General features: G+C 38.9%; 1 protein-coding gene across 2 annotated transcripts in view; it reads left to right on the top strand.

Moving 5' to 3' along the window:
* LOC126278215 (vacuolar protein sorting-associated protein 54-like) overlaps positions 1-20,689 on the top strand; it is a 132,026-nt gene that overhangs the window by 65,802 nt on the left and 45,535 nt on the right. Inside the window, exons 11-14 of one of the 2 annotated variants that reach the window (XM_049978151.1) lie at positions 2,280-2,435; positions 2,973-3,088; positions 10,424-10,571; positions 15,944-16,081. In XM_049978151.1, the coding sequence (XP_049834108.1) occupies positions 2,280-2,435; positions 2,973-3,088; positions 10,424-10,571; positions 15,944-16,081 (558 nt within the window). Of the gene's footprint in view, positions 1-2,264; positions 2,436-2,972; positions 3,089-10,423; positions 10,572-15,943; positions 16,082-20,689 lie in introns of both variants that reach the window. The other variant, XM_049978150.1, reaches the window with a different exon arrangement.

Here is a 20,689-nt window from a genome sequence, read left to right as displayed (position 1 = left end):
CATTCTGAATTGCAGCTGTATGTGGTCTGGAAAGATTGTTTTGTAGCATGGTGTTTCAGTAGGCCTACTACACAATCACAAGGCCCCTTCCCATGACCAGTAGCACTGTATACCCTGTCAGTTGGCACAAGCGACTTACTCAATTCAAACAGGTTGTAATTATTTTTAAAATGACTATGAGTGCCATCAGAAAAAAATGATGAGCTTCTCTGCCTCTGTTTGCAGTTGAAGAATTTTTCTCATTGCTAGCAAAGCATGTGCTGAGTCATGTCCTGTGTCATCACTTACAACTGCAACACTTGTGGTCTTCTTTTGAAAATATCTCACTCCTGTAAAAATTGAAATCTGGTCATTACTCCAGTGATACATTTGTATTACTTGTGGAAGAATTACAGACCAGTTCTCAGCAAAATCACAATGAGGCACTAAACATAGTTCTTCAGTCTGTACACACCCCTTCACTTCTGCAATGTGTTATTGTTGCAATTTCTTCATATGCTGGTGTGTTACTGACCATCTACCAAGTTCATCAGTCAAATTGTCAAACGCAACATTTTTCTTAATTAGTTTATTTTCCTGCCATGTCGCATATGTAATTTCTGCAGAGTTATTTGCTACATCTTCAAGGCCAAGTGTCTGTAAAGACAGTCCTCCCTTTCCAGGGCAGTCACCACATTCCTGAAACAAACAAGTCTCTCGCTTTACGTCATAGATTACTAATGGCTTCAAACGCCTAACCAAGGTGTCATATGTCACATGCTCCAGTAAGTTCTTCAACGTTACCATACAAAGTTCAAAATTTGCACAGTATCCACATAAGACATCTCTAGGAGGATGTGGAACTACCCACTTAGGTCGTAGAGCATAAAATTGTGATTTTCCGTTTGTGAAATTGTATAGTTGCTCTTATAAATTGCAAAAGTTTCTTTCATACTGTGAGTCTTGTATCTCTTCACTTTCACAATTTTTTGACCTTCAACTGTTACAGTTAGTGTCTTTCATGTTGGCACTCTGGTGAGAACAGTCGCATTTATCTTCAAGATAAAATGGCTGCACTATTTGAACTTGGGCTGCTTCTACAGTATGACCATAATGTGGATCTGGTCTTCCAAAGACACCTTTTACAGACCTCACATTTCTTGTTTGTCCACCATGTACTTTGATACTGATGGAATGTGGTTCAAAATTGTTTCCTTTGAAAATGTTTGTAGAATAATAGTTAAAATTTGCACCTTTTCACTGTAGGATGCACAATATTCAGCAGCTGAATTGATATTTGTGAAAAATTTGTGAGAAGAGCTGCAAGAGTGCTTTGGTTCATTTTCTTCTGAAGATGGAATTTCTAGTTTGAAGAGTGTGGTCAGTTTTGCTGTAGTGTATTCATCCATAGCTTTAGTAGTTTCTCTGTGCTTTCTTGATGCATAGAGCTTATGACTCGACTTCACTGACCATGGTTTCTTAACAGGACTAACACTTATCTCTGTATTTGACTGATTCAGGGTATTTAATTCTTCCTCTATTGATGCAACATCTGCATGATCTGTGCCACGGGAGGCTTCACTTTGTTCAGATACTATCATTGTTGTTATTTCATCAAAACATTTAGAATACAAAAAGTCGTCATTAGAAACATCTTCACTTTGAAACTTTTTATTTTTGTTGGTACTTCAAAAATTGCAATACAGGAAATGGATTGTTATTTTAAGATTGTAAACAAACATCAACATGAGGAAGTTTGAACTCTTAAGTGCAATTTTTCCGTCTATTAACTATCGGTTACAAATATTAGTAAACTGTCGTCTTCAGACTTTTGACATTTTTATACAGCAAATTTTGTGACATGTCATAAAAATTGACAGTTAATGTTATTTTACTAAAAACTGCTGTTATTTTTCATATTTTCCTTTTTGCAAAATTATCCTGTCCCTATGTGTATTTCATAGATATGAGCTTATTGCCATAGATATGAGTTTATTTTGAGGTATAAATGGTGTGGAAAGCCCTAGTCAGAACACTAGCTGCACGAAGAATATTGAATCCTTGTGTTCGAGGAGGATCGAAGGAGGAGACTAGATCTGTTAAGTGATGTGATCGACAACTATGTTTTTTTATGTTGAAGCGACTGCTTTGCTACAGTTGAAAATTACATTGAAGAGATGAGATGTATGAATTTCTGGGGAGAGAATTGTAGATAAAATAAGTGCAATGTAACCTAAAGACTTGGTTGTTTTTAATGAATTATTTTGAGTGTTGCTTGCTCAAAGCACACTTTTTTCCAGATTGTTATAGAAGAGGTGGCTGCAAGTGATTCTACTGACAATGAGGTGGCCCTTACAGGAGTTGGTGACCAACTGCAAGGGCTGGCAATCTCTGACTGGTTGCACTTGCTCAGGCGCACCACGGGTACACTGTTGCAGCTGCTTACAAGAGTAAAAGTACGTTTACCATGCTAATTACTTTCATCAGAACAGTCTGAATTAAGTATTAATTGCCCGAATTTGCCAGGAAGCTATAATTTTTTGCAAAACAGTGTGTTGTAGTAATAAGTTATGGGAGCAGGGTAACATCTGTTTTATATTGAACTAATGAAATCAATTGTCATTTTTTGCTCGCACATCTACGGTATGACTTTACCAGTGGATTCTGCAGTATATAATTATTAATGTTTGTCATTAATTATATTTTATAAATTTTATTAGTGGATTCCTTGCCTTGTGAGCAGTCACTAATTTTTAGTACTGGGGAAACTAGCAATGATTTAGCGTGGTATTACTAGAAAATAATGCTCCTTGAAATTGATGGTGGGGTCGGGCAGTACTGAACTTCCGTTTCTTCGGAAGGAATTTATTTTTGAAAGTTTGCAGATTTAGTTCACTACATTTACATTAAGATCTACACAGTTGACACACACTTTTTGATATTTAAGACCTGCATTGCTAGGATAAAAAAAATGGTATTGGTCTTTTCTTTAGGCAGTTCATGATGTCATGCAGCAAGCAGCAGATGTGAGTGCAGGGAAGATGCCTGCTACAATCAGCAGTACTGGATCTGCTGAAGATATCCCTGCTGAAATACATGTTGGTGTAGGGTGAGTGTAGCTGATACCTTCTTGATGAATTGTTATTGTAATTGATTCAACAAAATTAAACTAATATATAATTCAGAGCTGATCTGAGGCCGCAGTCTGCAGAAAATAGCAAATGTCTGCAGACCAGCAGTCATAAACAAGAGCTGATAAAAATAACTTCTTTCATAACTTCCGGTACCATTATTTGGCCATAGGGCATACTGCAAGGAAAGAATTGATTTTTTTCAACATATGAAATCTGTTCTAAAAGTTCTGAAACTTTGTCCTTAAAATTTTTCTATGCTTAAGTTTGACTTATTATGCATGGTCTCCTTTGAATTGCTGGATAGTGCCAAGATTTTTTCTTTCTCGTCTGTAGTTGCAAATATTTTTCGAAGCAGGGTTTTAAACTTTGGAAATCCACAGGAGCCTGATCTGGAGAGTACAGAGAATTAGGCAGCACAGTGATTTCATTTTTTGTGCAATAGTGACGGACCAACAGGGATGAATGTACATGTGTATTATCATGCTGCAATAGCCATAAATTGTCCCGTGCATTTCGGGCCAGTCTATTGTCACGTTATCTTGCAGGAGTCATAACACGACCCAATAATACCATTGATTAACAGTTTGTCCCTGTGGCACGAATTCACGATAAACTAATCCATCAAAGTAAAAGAAAACTATCAGTGTGGCTTTGACATTTGACCTGACCTAACGCGCTTTCTTTGGTCTTGGAGAACCTTTCCCGACCCTTTGTAAAGACTGAACCTTGGTCCATAACCATAGACCCACATTTCATCACCGGTTATGATTCTCTTCAGGAACAAGTCATTCTCGTTCGCACGAACAAAACGTTCTTCTCAGGTTGTGAGGAAAAAGTCTTATTGATCTTGACTTATGGGCTGTGGGACGAACTTGGCAGCAATACAATGCCTTCCAAGATGCTGTGTCAGCATTTTATGACATCATTAAATTGAAATGTTCCATTCTTCTGCAATCTCTGTCAATCTGTCTTCGATTGGCACACACAATTTCAGTGACATTCCTGACATAGGCGTTGTCAGGAGACATCCAAGGGCCTCCTGAACAAGGGTAATCTTTCACTTGGCCATTGTTAAAACATGTGAACCGTTCATAACATCAAGTATGACTTAAGCACTCATCACCATAGGCTCCCTGCATCATTTGGTGTGTTATTGTAAATGTTTTCTTGAGTTTCAAGCAAAATTTAACACAGATGTGCTGCTCCTTGAACTCTGCCATCTAAAAATTCACAAACTGTTGAAAACCCTGCTGAGTGGACAAAGATTTGCAACCACAGATGAGATAAAAAAATCTGCAGATGGCACTTAGTGCTAGCCAGCAATTCAAAGGAGACCATACGTAATAAGTCAATGGTTAGCATAGAAAAATTTCAAGGACAAAGTTCCAGAACTTTCTGAACAGATTTCATGTGTTGGGGAGAAAAAGGGTCAGTTATTTCCTGGCAGTATGCCCTATGGCCAAACATCTTCAGAAATCTACAGGAGTCTGGTCTGGAGAGTACCTCACTGAACAGTAACTGACAGACATACAGCAATGAAACTTCTGCCAGTTACTTGAGGTTAACATGTAGAAGAGCTGCTGTTAATAGATGGGGTAGTATAGAGAAATTTGTAGGACATGAAAATGAAGCTTGTTGTTACCCCTATGTCTTTCGTGTATAAAGCCAGTCTGTCAGATTGTTGTTGTTGTTGTTGTTGTGGTCTTCAGTCCTGAGACTGGTTTGATGCAGCTCTCCATGCTACTCTATCCTGTGCAAGCTTCTTCATCTCCCAGTAACTACTGCAACCTACATCTTTTTGAATTTGCTTGGTGTATTCATCTCTTGGTCTCCCTCTATGATTTTTACCCTCTACACTGCCCTCCAATACTAAATTGATGAATCCTTGATGCCTCGGAACATGTCCTACCAACTGATCCCTTCTTTTAGTCAAGTTGTGCCACAAACTTCTCTTCTCCCCAATCCCATTCAATACCTCCTCATTAGTTATGTGATCTACCCAACTAATCTTCATCATTCTTCTGTAGCACCACATTTCGAAAGCTTCTATTCTCTTCTCGTGTAAACTATTTATCGTAGTTTATCGTTTTGAGGTGGGGTGAAAAAAATGGTTGTGCAATCGGTATATGCTATGACACATTCATAGACAATAATGCCAATGACAAGTCTGAGTGGGTTACCATTTCTGCAGCTTTATTACATGTCTTCAGGAACCTCAAGGTAAATTTGGACCAAAATTTAAAGAATGGCTGTTATGGCTTGTAATTGATGTATCAGAAGCTGGAAAAATAGGAAATGATAGTTTTAACATTCTATTCTAAATATCATACCCCAGTTGCAGAAAAGTATTTGTTGGTTTTGTTGGACTCCTGGCCTGGACGTGACACCACACCTGCCTTCAGGAAAAGGATGGAAAGACTGTTGATCTAATCCAGATTCCACCTGGAACAACTAATGTGACTGAACCCCACACTAAAGACTTTTGACAGTGGAAAACATTTTACAGAAAATAGTCAGACAACGTAGTTTCCAGTACCTCATTGTTGTTTCTGGTTTATCAGCAGAACAGTAGTCTTAAAGATCAGTCATTTGTGCATTATTAGTTTGCATCACACAATGTTTTATAAATTTGTGCATGTTGCAAAGCAGATGTTTTCATAATTCAGTAGACACTTTGCAATTTTGTTACTAGTAGAGGAAATATTAAGGAAATGTTTCATTGTTAGTACAGTATACAGTACTCGGAAATTATAATAAAATCTGTGATGCAGGAAGTGTTATAAAGCGATGTATCTGTAAGAAATATTTTAACAACTTGAGCTCCTGATAGATGGAAGTAGTTTGTAATGTAACATCAGTCACTGCTGTGCTGTTTTTCCTCTGCTAGTCAGCTTTGTAAGAATTACATCTGAGACAGTTTACTGTTAGTATGAACTGCAAGCTGTTCAAATTGATACATGGCATATTTGGTATGGTTTAAGTGTTTAAAATTTGCGCGTGTGCACCCTGGATTTTTGTGCTGTGGTCTCCTGTTGCAGCTGTGTCTGCTCATTCACCAATTCAAACACTAGGCAGGAAGGGCTGTACAAACTGTGGTTACAGATGGTTTTTCGAGTGACAAAAATATTATTAGCGTTATTTTAAGAATATTTCCAGTGCATCTTTGAAGCTTTAATTTATTTGCACATTTATTTCTGTGTATCTCCTGTGTAAAAAAATTTCAGGTTAGGTCTCGTCCTGTTGCATTGAACTATTTTCTTGTAAGTTAAACTGAAAAACGTTGTGAAATATTTCCAACACAGTACCATTATTAATAAGGATAAAGTTTGTTCTCAAATTTGATAACACAGTCCTTTTCCTTGATATTAAGCTCTTTTGTGTGCCACTGTGTACTGTCCTATGTCTTGCATTTTGTTACTGGAGATAAGGGATCTTGTTTCTTTCCTTTTTTTCCCCCATCTTCTGTTTAAGTCGTGGAGGACAGTGACAGGAAATTCATTTGTTGAGGAGTAAAAGGACCAGAATTTGTCACAGTGTTCTCATTTGAATGGAAAAAAAAGAATAGAAATAACATTAATTCTTCATTTGACAAATTTCAAATCACATCTTCAAATTGCATTGAAACACACAACATAGTAATTTTGCAAACTTCACCAGATGAAAATTACCACTTAAATATGCCTCTCCTATTTATCACTAAGGAAGCCATTACTACCATTAGCAATTGCATTGAGTGGCAAGGCTGAGTTGCATATTCATATCACATGTACCTGTAAAGGCAAGCACACACTAGCCCATCAAATGTGTGACAGCTAATGGATTTGACCGAATGTTGGTCGGCAATTTATTGACATTCTGCCTGTCTTCCTCACCAAACCAAGGGGGTCAGGACCTAGGTATTCAGTCAAGTGGAATTGCAGTTGATGCTGATAAGTTGTCGAGGTTGCTTCCAATGTGTTATTGTTATAAAGTGGTGCTGTAATAACAGTTTCACTGGCCGATACTGTGTTGGGGAAAGGAGGATTTAGCAATTGTCACAGGTGCAGCATTTATTTTGCTGCAATAAGCAGACCATCAGGAAAAGAAGAAGAAATGATGCTTGTGAATGAACTCTCTTTTTAAAAAAGGTAGGGAGCAATGTGATGGGACAAAATTAAGATCGACCTTAAAGCTGAATTCGAATATGGGTTGCTTCATAACTATTTTGCAAATGAGGGCTAAAAATTTTGTATTGTTATTGAATTGTGTAGGCCCTAAAATTTCCCAAGGTGACACCTCTCTTAGGAGAGCTGTATTTGCAGTAAAAAGATATTTGTAAACATTCCATTTTCTTTTTCACATCATGCACATTATTTTCTAACAGCTCACTTATTTCCCTCATAGCACCTAAGCTTTTCAATTTGTTTTTACAAGCTCAGTTCATAGGATCCCATAAATGTTCCTATTCACAATGAGACTATCACCTTTAATGCTGTTACTGTTTTCCACTCAATACTCTCAGTATTTTTAGACACGGGAAATACATACTCATTCAACAGATACAGTAAGTCCCTTCTGAACTGAAACATTTGACTCGGTGTCCACACTAGAAGTGGACCCCAAGCCCATCTGACTTGCAATGCTTTGATGTTACTGCTTGCAGTCTGAACTGCAGCTATGGCCAAATGCTTTGTTGGCTCAAATTTGCTGCCTGTACACACTAAGAAAATTTTGGCCATCAAAGTGATTGGCTGTCTTTCGTTGACCATTGTTGGTATAGTATGTACTTGCCTGGATGAAACTTCAGAGTGTATACAGTGTATCTGACTTTGACTCTTCTGATGCTGCATTATTAGCACAGTCCACATACTGATTTGGGACTGCTACATATGTCATATTCAGTTCAAGGGTTAACTATTTCTTTTTTTCTGTCACTATTACTCTCCAAAGGATTATAATCACAATAATTGTCCCGTAGTTTTCTGTGAACTGCGGACAAAATGCTTATTCTTCTATCGATATTTTGTTGAAGGTGAAAACCTAGGTATGGAAATGTACAAGCTTTTGAAGGCAGTGGTTCCATTTTCTTGCAGCATGGTTGAAGGGAAAGGAAGAGGGACGAAGAAAAAGGATCAGCGAGGTTTTGGAAGTGGGAGTTATGGAAAAGTTGCCCAGAACTGCAGGTCAGGGGATCCCCTGAGGTATAAGGAGGTTGTTGTTGTTGTTGTTGTTGTTGTTGTTGTTGGTGGTGGTGGTGGTGGTGGTGGTGGTGGTGGTGGTGGTTGTCTTGCAATCAAAATATTACCTTAGGTGGAAGTGGACTGGGCACCAGTGACATTACACGCAGTAGCCCACTATATAAGAACAGCGACAGTAACCACACAACATTCACCACTCAACAGTAACCGAGAAGTAATCATTTGAAAGCTTGTAGATTTAAAATCTCTGGATGTGACTGGAACCTCTAGAGAATTTTATCATCAACTCTAATGTTTCTGTAATGACTTTCAATGACGGTACTACTCAGAGAAGCAGAATTTCATGAACTTCCATTGTTCCTTTCACAAAGCAGCCTATAGTAAGCAGCTGATATTCTGGTTATCATAACACTTCACAGAAATGTTTCCCTAACTAAGAATAACATTCCCCTTGGCGCACTTAATGTAAGCATCTCAACACTCAGATGCAGTGAAATTGTCCATTGTGCCAACTACCCATTTCTGAGGTCTATGCAGAACTATGATAGCCATTAAGTTCAGAAATTTAGAGAAATCTTTGATAGTGGGGCACAGCCACCTGAAAAGATACTGAATTTGCTTGAAAATGTCAGATACTTTCCAGTAATCTCCATTTGCAGGTTCTCTGTTATAAAAGTAGTTCACTGGGAATAGCTCTGCACCACTCATTATGTCTATTCATCCAGAGAAGCATACTGCCTTGTTTGATTCTCTTTACAAATGAAAATTCAGTACTGATGCACCACGCAAATTTCATTGTTGTCAATCAGTTGTGTTCAGCTGCTTCATCACTTAGACAATTTCTTGACCATCCTACTCTTGAATAGCACTTGGAAAAAATGAGCACTTAAGTCTTTCTGAGTATGCTCTGGTTTCTCTTGTTTTATTATGATGCTCATTTCTCCCTATGTAGATGGGAATCAACAAAATATCTGGCATTCAGATTAGAATGTTGATGATTGAAATTTTGTGAAAATATCTCGCTGTGGTGTAAAAGTCTTTGTTTTAATAATTGCCACCTCAGCTTGCATACCATATCCATGGCTCTCTTCTGTTGTGTGACAATACAAAACTAGCTGCCCTCCTTTGAACTACTTCAGTGGCCTCTGTTAATTGTACCTGGTAAGGAACCCATACCTTGCAGCAATAGCCTAGCAGAGAGTGGACAAGCATAGTGTAGTAATTCTCTTTTCTAAATTGGTTGTGTCTTCTAATGTACTGCCTATAAAATAAAGTCTTCGGTTTGCCTTCCCGCAACATTTTCTATGGGACAGTACCAATTTAAGTAGTTCATGGCTGTAATCCCTAGGTATTTAGTTGGATCAATAAACCCACATTTAAACAATAGAAAATGCAAAATGGAATAATTATAATATTGTGTCTGTGTCTGTGTGTGTGTCTGTGCGTGAGAGAGAGAGAGAGAGAGAGAGAGAGAGAGATCAATAGCAGTCTTTTTGGTTGTGGTTGTCTGTGACTCAGCATCTCCTTTATATGATAGTCATCCTTTAAATTTGTGTTATTTACGGTATAACTGAAATTTGACAAATTATTTGTAATATGTGGAGGACTTCAATCTTTACTGTTCAGGATCAGTTGCCATTTTTTGCACCATACAGATATTGTGTGTAAATCATTTCTTAATTTGTATTGATCTTCTGAGTTTTTGATCTTAAAAATTTAATTCATCAGCAAAGTCTTGAACAACTCTAAGAAAAAGACAGAGTATCAGTTCTTATAAACCTTTGTGGTGCAGCCTGTGAAAAGAAACTGAAATACATTCAAACTGCTAATTCCATTGTTCCACTTACACTTTCCATATGAACATGTAAAATTTTCCAAATATTCAGGAAAAATGTATAAATTAGATTGCTCAGTGGTGTACTTTAAAGTGCAGGTAGCATTGTTTGGTTATAGCAATTGAAATGTAAATAGTAATGCCAAGATAAGCTAAAAGTGAAATAGTTCCCTTTTTAAAAAATCTGAAAGAAGTGAAATGATAACCTATAATTCCCAGTAATTTAAGTCCTATAGAATTTTGTAAAGTTCTGTTGATCAGAAGGGGAAGGAAATAAAGAGATTGTATTTTTTCTCTAGATCCGACCCAGGTGAAAGTCTGTTGGCTGCGGATGAACACCAGCGTGTCAGCAACAAGCTGCATGACCTCATGACGTCAGTGTGTGATTATGCTCATGAAAGGGTGGCTCAACTTGTTCAGGCACAAGACAGGGTCTTGGAACGACAAGTAAGAAAGTGTTTTCTAAATTTATTTATATTTAGCTTATAAACATTCAGTTGTTTCAAGAAATGACATAGCCAAATCAGTTTCTCACCTCTGCTAGCAGAAATCTCAAGAGAATTCCTGAGTTTTGTCCAAGTTACTAATAAACTGAGACAGCTGAATTATTAAATATTTGCGATATGATGCTGAATAGTGTCAGCTGACAGATTTGATGAAAAATGTGGGAAATAAATGTTTTAAGACGTAAAAGTTACATGTAGAATCCCCCCCTTGCATTTCTGCACTTTGTGTATGATATGTCTGCTTGTGTGTGTGTGTGTGTGTGTGTGTGTGTGTGTGTGTGTGTGTGTGTGTGTCTTTCCGCTCCCGGGACTGGAATGACTCCTTACCCTCTCCCTTAAAACCCACATCCTTTCGTCTTTCCCTCTCCTTCCCTCTTTCCTGAAGAAGCAACCATCGGTTGTGAAAGCTAGTAATTCTGTGTGTGTGTGTGTGTGTGTGTGTGTGTGTGTGTGTGTGTGTGTGTGTGTTTTGTTCATTGTGCCTGTCTGCCGGCGCTTTCCCGCTTGGTAAGTCTTGGAATCTTTGTTTTTAATATATTTTTCCCATGTGGAAGTTTCTTTCTATTTTATTTACATCACCATATATGTACATAATGTGTACATAATATAAATAAAATTGACTGGAATACTCTCTTTCAAATTCTAAAGGTGGCAGGGGTAAAATACTGGGAGTGAAAGGCTATTTACAATTTGTACAGAAACCAGATGGCAGTTATAAGAGTCGAGGAACATGAAAGGGAAGCAGTGGTTGGGAAGGGAGTAAGACAGGGTTGTAACCTCTCCCCGATGTTATTCAATCTGTATATTGAGCAAACAGTAAAGGAAACAAAAGAAAAATTCGGAGTAGGTATTAAAATCCATGGAGAAGAAATAAAAACTTTGAGGTTTGCCAATGACATTGTAATTCTGTCAGACACAGCAAAGGACTTGGAAGAGCAGTTGAATGAAATGGACAGTGTCTTGAAAGGAGGATATAAGATGAACATCAACAAAAGCAAAATGAGGATAATGGAATGTAGTGGAATTACGTCGGGTGATGCTGAGGGAATTGGATTAGGAAATGAGACACTTAAAGTTGTAAAGGAGTTTTGCTATTTGGGGAGCAAAATAACTGATGATGGTTGAAGTAGAGAGGATATATAATGTAGACTGGCAATGGGAAGGAAAGCGTTTCTGAAGAAGAGAAATTTGTTAACATCAAGTATTGATTTAAGTGTCAGGAAGTCATTTCTGAAAGTATTTGTATGGAGTGTAGCCATGTATGGAAGTGAAACATGGACGATAAATAGTTTGGACATACTCCACCATACACCGTCAGGTGGCTTGCGGAGTATGGATGTAGATGTAGATGTAGAAGAGAATAGAAGCTTTCGAAATGTGGTGCTACAGAAGAATGCTGAAGATTAGATGAGTAGATCACATAACTAGTGAGGAAGTATTGAATAGGATTGGGAAGAAATTTGTGGCACAACTTGACCAGAAGAAGGGATCAGTTGGTAGAACATGTTCTGAGGCATCAAGGGATCACCAATTTAGTATTGGAGGGTAGCGTGGATGGTAAAAATCATAGAGGGAGACCAAAAGATGAATACACTAAGCAGAGTCAGAAGGATGTAGGCTGCAGTAGGTACTGAAAGATGAAGAAGCTTGCACAGGATAAAGTAGCATGGAGAGCTGCATCAAACCAGTCTCAGGACTGAAGACCACAACAATAACATGTACATAATAGGTTTCAGAATACTTGTCAGGGACATGTTTATAATCTAATAACAGTATATTATCTAATAAAAACTTGCTGTGTAACTGGAGCTGGTAACTGTCTGAGAATAGGAACGTTTGGCTTAATTTCATACATTCGTTATGTAAATAGTGAAACACTGCACCAACTACATATTTTTTCATGCTTAGCATGACTCATTTTGAGAATTTATTCTTGCTGTAAAGTGCAAATATTTGCAAAAGTATTTTGTGTGGTGTTTGCATATATGATGTTCTGCATCTCTTGCAGTGCAATCAACTTTTTGCGGATATCAAGTACTGTACCTCCTCAGTTATGTAGAAAACCACACACATACAAACTATCACTCGCATTGGTTTAATTGTAATACATCACAAAAAATACTGTGCACTTGACAATGAGAATAATTTCTTGAAACTCGTCTTCCTATGCATTGTAAAAATACGTAATTGAGGCTCAGTTTAAACCAAAAACATTTTAGTAAGACAAAGTGAGCAAAGGCATTGACTAGTACTAAAATTGGCCAACCAATGAAACACATTAAATTTAGTTTGAATATAACAACGAAAATAATCAGGCATTGATAATATAATGTAAATGGATAGATAAAAAGTCCACTCATCAAGCAGCCCCAGGGGAACACACACACACACACAAAGGGATTTCACTTTTACAAGCTTTCAGAACCAGTGGCTTCTTCTTCTGGAGTACTATCTAGTATTGCTCCGGTTCAGAAATATTGTGGATCCAGAACTGATGCACAGAGCAGTTTGAGTTATAGTGGGGAGGTTGGCAGTCTCCATGTGATATGTGTTTACATTTATTGGTTTTACTGTTTCCTCCATGTTTACTGCTATCACGTCAAATGAAAACAAAACAGATTTCTGTGGCCTTGAGCTATCAAATGAATTAAATACATTCACATAATTATGGAAGGCTAAAATATGTGATTAGTTTTGGATTTTATTTTATTTCCACCCTTCTAACACTCGAGCATTAATCGCCTTGCAGAACAATGAAGTTATTTTTGTCGGTTTGCTAAAGAAGTTTGGCTTTTATTTATCTTGTCTGCTGAGGCAGTCCATTTATTTGAAACAAAGTGTTTAATTCCACACTATTGGCTAGTTTCAACTGTGCTCTGCTTTTGAAGTGCATATTTTCATCTTATAGCACGTATGTCATTATGGATTTATGCAGATTACAGCTACCACTTTGTATTCATTCATTGCACATACATGCAGTGAAACCCTGCTTTTACACTTTTCAAGGGGCTTAAGGGGATACAATACTGGAACTCCAAGCAAAATTTACATCCCAAAAACCACACTGAAAACCTTAATGTCAGGTTGAGGCCTACCTCATTGGGAATATGGACATACGAATGTGCACTTTAACCCGAATTATGCATTTTAGTATGGTTCACGAAATTCCGATGCTCTTGAAGTATCCTCTGATGTCTTGTTTCTTTTATGAATTAATGTAAGCTCTTTCAGTGTGTTACATGTATGAACATAGGGGCTTCCTATGTCATCGTAGCTGTGCAAGTGCGGTGATGCTTCTTTCTGCCACTCTGGCAACTGCTGAAATGAACCTATTTCTAACAGATCGCGGGAAAATATTGCGAATAGTTGTTTGAAAAGTGTTACTTTCAAAGTAAATTTCCTTTTAAGCAAACTGAATTATTGTGAGAATGTACGATGAATTTCTTAAATCACATAGCATTTGACTTCCATTAAAAAATCAATTCTTTGATGACGAGCCTTTTAGAAGAATTTCAATCCCAGAAGATCAGACGTTTATGTCGTTAATAGAAATTTTACTTGCACATTCATGTGATGTATCTTAAAGTGTAACATGTGCAAAGAAGATCAACATTATATGTGATAGCTTAGCTTGTCTTGTAGCTTATTAATCTTCTAGACAAATATTGTGTGTGAAAGCTTTGCTTTTTCTTGTAGCAATGCTATGTATATTAATTTAAGCCATTAACTTTTCCTGGTTTTGTGTTGACGCTACTTAACAGTGATGTTGCTATTGGCTGACTACATCATGTGTGCTATATTCTGAATATCTGCTTGTCATCGGCTGGCGATATCATGTGACATGAGCTATGACTGGCATTCAATAGCGCATCGCAAACTTGATTTCAATGCTTCGGAGAGTCACATGCAGTATTTGGTGAAATTCGAATTTATACTTTCATGTGTAAGAAAATATGCAGTGTACATGTTGCTGCACATTAAATGTCTTTCCAAAACGTGTTTTTTTACCCCCGAGTTTTGTTTTCTAATGTGCTGGGAAATTCTGTGCTCGTGTATAAAACCATAACCATTCAAAGGAATGATAAATTTTACAGTTATAGGGAAATATATACTGTCACTTAACATGGAAAAAGTGTACTTTTAACAAGGAAATCCGGGAATTTTTTATCCTCGTCCGCATATACACCCTTTCGTTGGATTTTATAGGGCAGAGGCTTTGATGGAACCATATGCCCAGAAGGTGGCACACTGAACTGAGAAGGGCCAGGTGAAGCAGACACAAAAAGAAGTGTTGTAGCTGTGGAGGGATGATTATAGTGTGTCTCAGTGTGGGGTCCAGATCATGAAGATGCAATTAGTGAACCTAAACTAGATAAGGTATTTAGAATAATAGAGGTGAAGGTGGTTTTTTTCTATATGGCTCATAAACAGGTTAGCATATGTAAGTGCCATGTTGGTACCTAGGGCAGTGCTACAGTTTTGTTCATCACCAAGCAAGGTGGTTAGCACACTGAACTTTATTGGGAGGAGAACTATTTAAATCATAGTTTAGCCATCCAGATTTAGGTTTTCTTTGATTTCACAAAATTGCGCCAGGCAAATGCTAGGATTGTTCCTCTGAAAGGGCACAGCAGATTTCCTTCCCCATCTTACCTAATCCGAGCTTTTGCTCCGTTTCTAATGACCTCGTTGCCGACAGTTTTTTTTATCTTTCCCTTGAAGATATCCTTGTGGAAAGTACTGCTTTTATTCCACATTTCCTTGTCCCATTTCTTTTTCTAAGGCTATTGTTATACAGTAATTAAAGTTTACCTTCCCAGGCAATCTATAGTTTATTGAAATATTTTAAGAGAATGTTTATAGGACGGTTCTTTTGAAAAGGCTGTGACTGGATTGTCTTCCCCATCCTCTTCCAGACCTAGTGCTAAATTAATTATGGCCTCTCTGTTGACTGACAGTCAAACCTCAAACTTATGTCCTTCGTGGGGATTGTTCGATTGAGAATGAAATTGTTTGTTAAAAATGTTGTCTGGAAATGTATTACTGGATAAGACATTTCTGTTAGTGTGTCAATAAATTTTAGCCATCAGTGGGACAGAAAATTCTTCACTGAGAAGTCAGTCATGGTGGCAGCTCCTATTACAGGAATGAATAGAATATAGCAGACCTAACTGCATTACTAGTTTGTGTTTCTCAGTCTAAGGGTGAATTGAAATGAAATTTAGTTTTGAGTCAGTTTGTAATTTTGTAAGTGTTCAGTTGCTGCAATTGTTTTATTTTATTCCTTATTACAGAAGCTCTTTCCATTCACAGTCATCCTGTTGGCTGGCAGATAAAGCAACAGCTAGTGAAGTGTGTGAACTTTCTCGGGTGATAGACAAGTTTGCTGTAGCCTGCGAGAAGATCTGCGGCCGTTCCAGCACAGCTTTACGATCAGCATTTAAAATACAGGTATGCCATCATTGTAGACACCATGAAATTTGGTATGGTAGTTTGTTTTGCCTTCTAGTTCTTGTGTATTAATCTTTGCTTGTCTGTTAACATTGTATTTCAGTTTAAGTTAATATTTCAAAATATTTAACTCTTCTACAAGATAGTCACTGTTAAAAATCATTATTATAGAAAGACGTAATTGTCTTAAATACACATTGTCTGATGTGAATGTACTTTGAAATCTCAAAAATTTGCCAGAAGAATAAGTCACACTGCTACAAGTTCAAAGAATGTAGAACTTTTTCAGACCTTATTGAACAAAGCATCTTTCTTCCTGAGAAGCCGCATTTTTAACATATCAATATACTGTGGTAAAGATATAATTTTGTTATTAGATAATACTGGGTGGTGGGGGTAAAGAGAAGGCTGGGGTGGGGGCGGGTTGCTGGGTGTGGGTGAGGTATGGTAAAATGCTGTTTGTGAAAGCATACAGGGATGAGGTGGAGAGAGAGCAGGCAGCTAGGTGCATTCAAGAGGCACCAAGGGGGAGGGGGGAGGAAGCTGAAGGAGAGAAGTAAAATGACGATGGATGTGCTTGTGGAGTAGAAAGCTGTGGAGTGGCAACAAGGAATGGAATAGGTGGGTGAAGGACAATGACAAATGAAGGCTTTGTTCCGACATGCTTTTTCCTCAGTCTGTTTTATGTTTAACCAGGAATATTTTGAACAGTCTGATGGTGTTGCCATGGACAGCCCTCTGTCGGCTAACTTTTTTATGCAGGATTTTGAGGAAAGAGCACTTGAATCAGCGGTTTGTAAACCAGCTGTTTTTGGGAGATACGTTGATGATACTTTCATAATGTGGCCCCAGGGAGAAGAAAAGTTACATGAGTTATTTCATCATCTTAACTCCGTCCATGAGAATATTTGATTTACTATGGAACTAAAAAAAGATAGTTGCCTTCCATTTCTGGATGTTTTGTCAAACGGTGGGACATTCTGTTTATCGTAAGCTCACTCACACTGATTTGTACTTGCATTCCTAAAGTTGCCATCACCCATCCCAAACCATGAGTGTGTTTAAAACCCTTGTGCGCAGGGCACATATAGTGTTGGATGCAGAGAATTTGCCTAAGGAACTTGCACATTTAAGGGCTGACTTCAGAGACCATGAATACTCGACCCAGCAAATTGACAGGACTTTCTCAACTAAAGCCAGGAACCGGGAAGTGTATAGAGAACGCGCCAAACAATTGTTCAGCTCCTAGTGCTGTGAAAGGTGGAAAAAACCGCAAGTGGCAATTACAAGAAGTGGAACGGCACCAAAAATGGAACAGAAACATAATATGCAGAAAATCGTAGAATTTAAAATATTATTACATAATAGCAAAAACCCAACCACCAGAACTGTGTATAACCTATGGGTACATTGCCCCAGAATGTGAACTAAATAGTAAAAAATGCACATATTCCAAGCCACCAAAGACACCTTGCAGAGGGCAAAACGCATATGGCACGAAAATTGTTGGATTCAGTTGTAGTCTGACAGTCCAAAAAGTAAAATTTATCAATATACCGTAAGAGTAGGAATCATTTTTAATTGTTCAATGCAGTATCCAACCTGTGCAGGCGATGTGGCATTACTTGTACGAAACACTGCTGTACTGGCCGATGTCTGTCAACAACTGGAGAGAGGTACAAGAGAACTTGGCCTGGTAGTTAATGTCAAAAAGGCCAAATGTATAGCAATGACCAACCAACAAAATCTCAGGATAGCCGACAAGGAGTTTGGAAGGGTGAGAGACTTAAAGTACCTTGAATCAACTATCACAGACATATATGACATCAGCAGCGAGGTGAAAGCTGGATTAGTGGCAGACAACAGATGCTAGTTTGCCACACTACCCATGCTTAGCTTTCTTGTATCACAAAATCTAAAATGCTCATTTACATATCAATTATAAGACCAGTTGTTATGTTGCCGAGACATGGACCATGACTGCAAATGAGGAAAAGATCCTTATCATTTGGGGGAGAAATGTTCTACAGCAGATACATGATCCAATACATGACCAAGAAGGTTGGCGCATATGTATGAATCCAGAATTGGAACACCTTTTTGAAGAACATGACATTGTTATCACTATTCAAATAAGACGACTCCAGTGGGCAGGACATGTGGTCAGACTGGAGGAAGACAAAACATTTAAGTGGATTTTTGATGGCAAGACTGGGGACAGACCACAGAAAGGACATCCCAGAAAGAGATGGGTGGATGGAATTGAAGGAGGCCTGAAAAACCTTGGTGTCAGAGGACGGAGACGGGAAGCCATGGGCCAGATAGAATGGTGGGATATTGTGATGCAGGCCAAGGCCCTTCAAAGGCTGTAGAGACAAGAAGTAAGTAAGATGCATTCAAAAGAGAAGTAATTGTGGGTGAGGATGTAGTTAGTCACTATTGATGTAACCTCACTTCACACTTACACCCTAATACCTATGGTCTAGCTGCTATTGAACACTTATTTTTCCCAATGCCTGACACATTTTGAATTTACAATTTATTTCCTGGTCACCATCCTCACCACAATTACTAGTCATTTGAAGGCATCACCTCCAAACAAGTCTGGGGTTCAGCAATGGGCACCCACAAGGCACCATCCTATGCCAATCTATTCATGGACCATCTAGAGGAGTCCTTGTTTATCACACAAAACCCCAAACCCTCCACCTGGTTCAGATTCCTAGATGACATCTTCTGGATTGAGGATGAGGACATGCTATCCATTTCCCCCCAGAATCTCAACACCTTCACCCCAAATCACTCCACTTGTCCTAATCAACCCAACAAGCCAGCTTTCTCAATGTTGACCTCCATCTCAAAGAGGGCTTCATCAGTACCTCCGTCCATAACAAACCTGCCAATCACTAGCAATACTTCCACTTTGACAGCTGGCACTCCTTCCATACCAAGAAGTCCCTTCCATACACTCTAACCATCCTTTTGCTGTCACGTATGTAGAGACAAGCAGTCCCCCTTGAAATTTACCAAGGGTCTCACTGAAGCCTTCACAGACTGTAATTACCCTCCCACAGAAATAGATGTCCCTCACCTTAACTCTCCAGTCACACATCACCACTCAATGTTCCACCTTCCGGACGTAGAACAACATTCTCCTCGTGACTCAGTACCACCCAGGACTGGAGCAACTGAATCGCGTTCTCTTCCAGCGTTTTGACAACTTCTCCTCATGCCTTGAAATGAGGAATGTCCTACCCTCTATTCTCCCCAGCTCTCCTACAGTGGTATTCCACTGTCCACCATACATACACAATATCCTCGCCCATCCCTACATACCCCATGCTCCCAACCTGTTGCCTCATGGCTTGTATCCTGTCATGCAAGACCTGTCCCATACACCACCACCACCACCACCACCACCACCACCACCACCACCTTCAGTCAAGTCGTAAGCATCACCTGTCCGATTAAAGGCAGGGCTACCTGTGAACCAATCACGTGCTGTACAACCACTGTGCTTCATTCCACGTGAGCATGATAACCAACAAGCTGTATGTCTGCATGAATGGACATCAACAGAATGTGACCAAGAAACAGCTGGGCCCCCTAGTTGCCGAGTATGCTACCCAACACAACATTTTTTTTTTTTTTTTTTTTTTAATGACTGCTTCACGACCTGTGACATCTGGATCCTTCCTACAAGCACCAGCTTCTCTCAATTGCACAGGTAGGAACTGTCCCTGAAAAATAAAGTTCCTATAACCCTCTTGTCTCAACATTCATCATTCATTAGTCATTGTTCTTCACCCACCTATCCCCCTCCCTGTTCCCGCTTCACAGCCTTCTTTCCACATGTGCACCCTTAGTCTTTTTGTCTGCGGATGAGGTGGAGATTCTGGTGTCCTGAGGACCTAGTTCTCGCCGGACCCTCGGGGCACAGTGGATATAGACTGCTCAGGCAAAAAGTCTTTGGCAGCAGGTGACGCGGGGGCATACACTGCCTTATTGAATTTTCCATGCCTTCCCAGTCTCATGATGATATCATCCTCCAGTGAAATTGTGGCAGTTTTCTCCACCTCCTGACTGAGCTATGGCAACTGTAAAGCTTTACACCGCTTTCTGCATTGCCTTCCAGGAAACTGGTTCCTGGCAATGTAGACCCCTGTCCTCTGTGGCTATAAGGGATACTACAGGAACTGTAGTGACTATAACAGTGTGTCAGGTGGAGTTTGCATTTATGTCCCAAACTCTGTCTGTTGTGAACCTGTGCCCCTTCAAACTCCTCTTGAAGCTGTAGCTGTCAGGATACGGGTGAAGCATGAAATAACTGTCTGCAACATACATCTCACTGCAGATTGTGTGGTACCCCTGAACGTATTGGCTGCACTGATGGATCAACTCCTTAAACCTTTCCTAATTTTTGGAGATTTTAATGCCCATAACCCCTTGTGGGGTGGCACCGTGCTTACTGGCTGAGGCAGAGATGTCGAAACTTTACTGTCTCAGATCGATCTCTGACTCTTAAAGATTGGGACCGCCACACATTACAGTGTGGGTCATGGTAGTTACTCGGCCATTGATTTATCAATTTGCAGCCCTGGATTTCTC

Source organism: Schistocerca gregaria, chromosome 6 (genome assembly GCF_023897955.1).
Source record: "Schistocerca gregaria isolate iqSchGreg1 chromosome 6, iqSchGreg1.2, whole genome shotgun sequence".
In the NCBI taxonomy this organism is placed as follows: domain Eukaryota; kingdom Metazoa; phylum Arthropoda; class Insecta; order Orthoptera; family Acrididae; genus Schistocerca; species Schistocerca gregaria.
The sequence above is the reverse complement of the archived record's forward strand: the minus strand, read 5'-3'. Positions and strand labels throughout refer to the sequence as shown.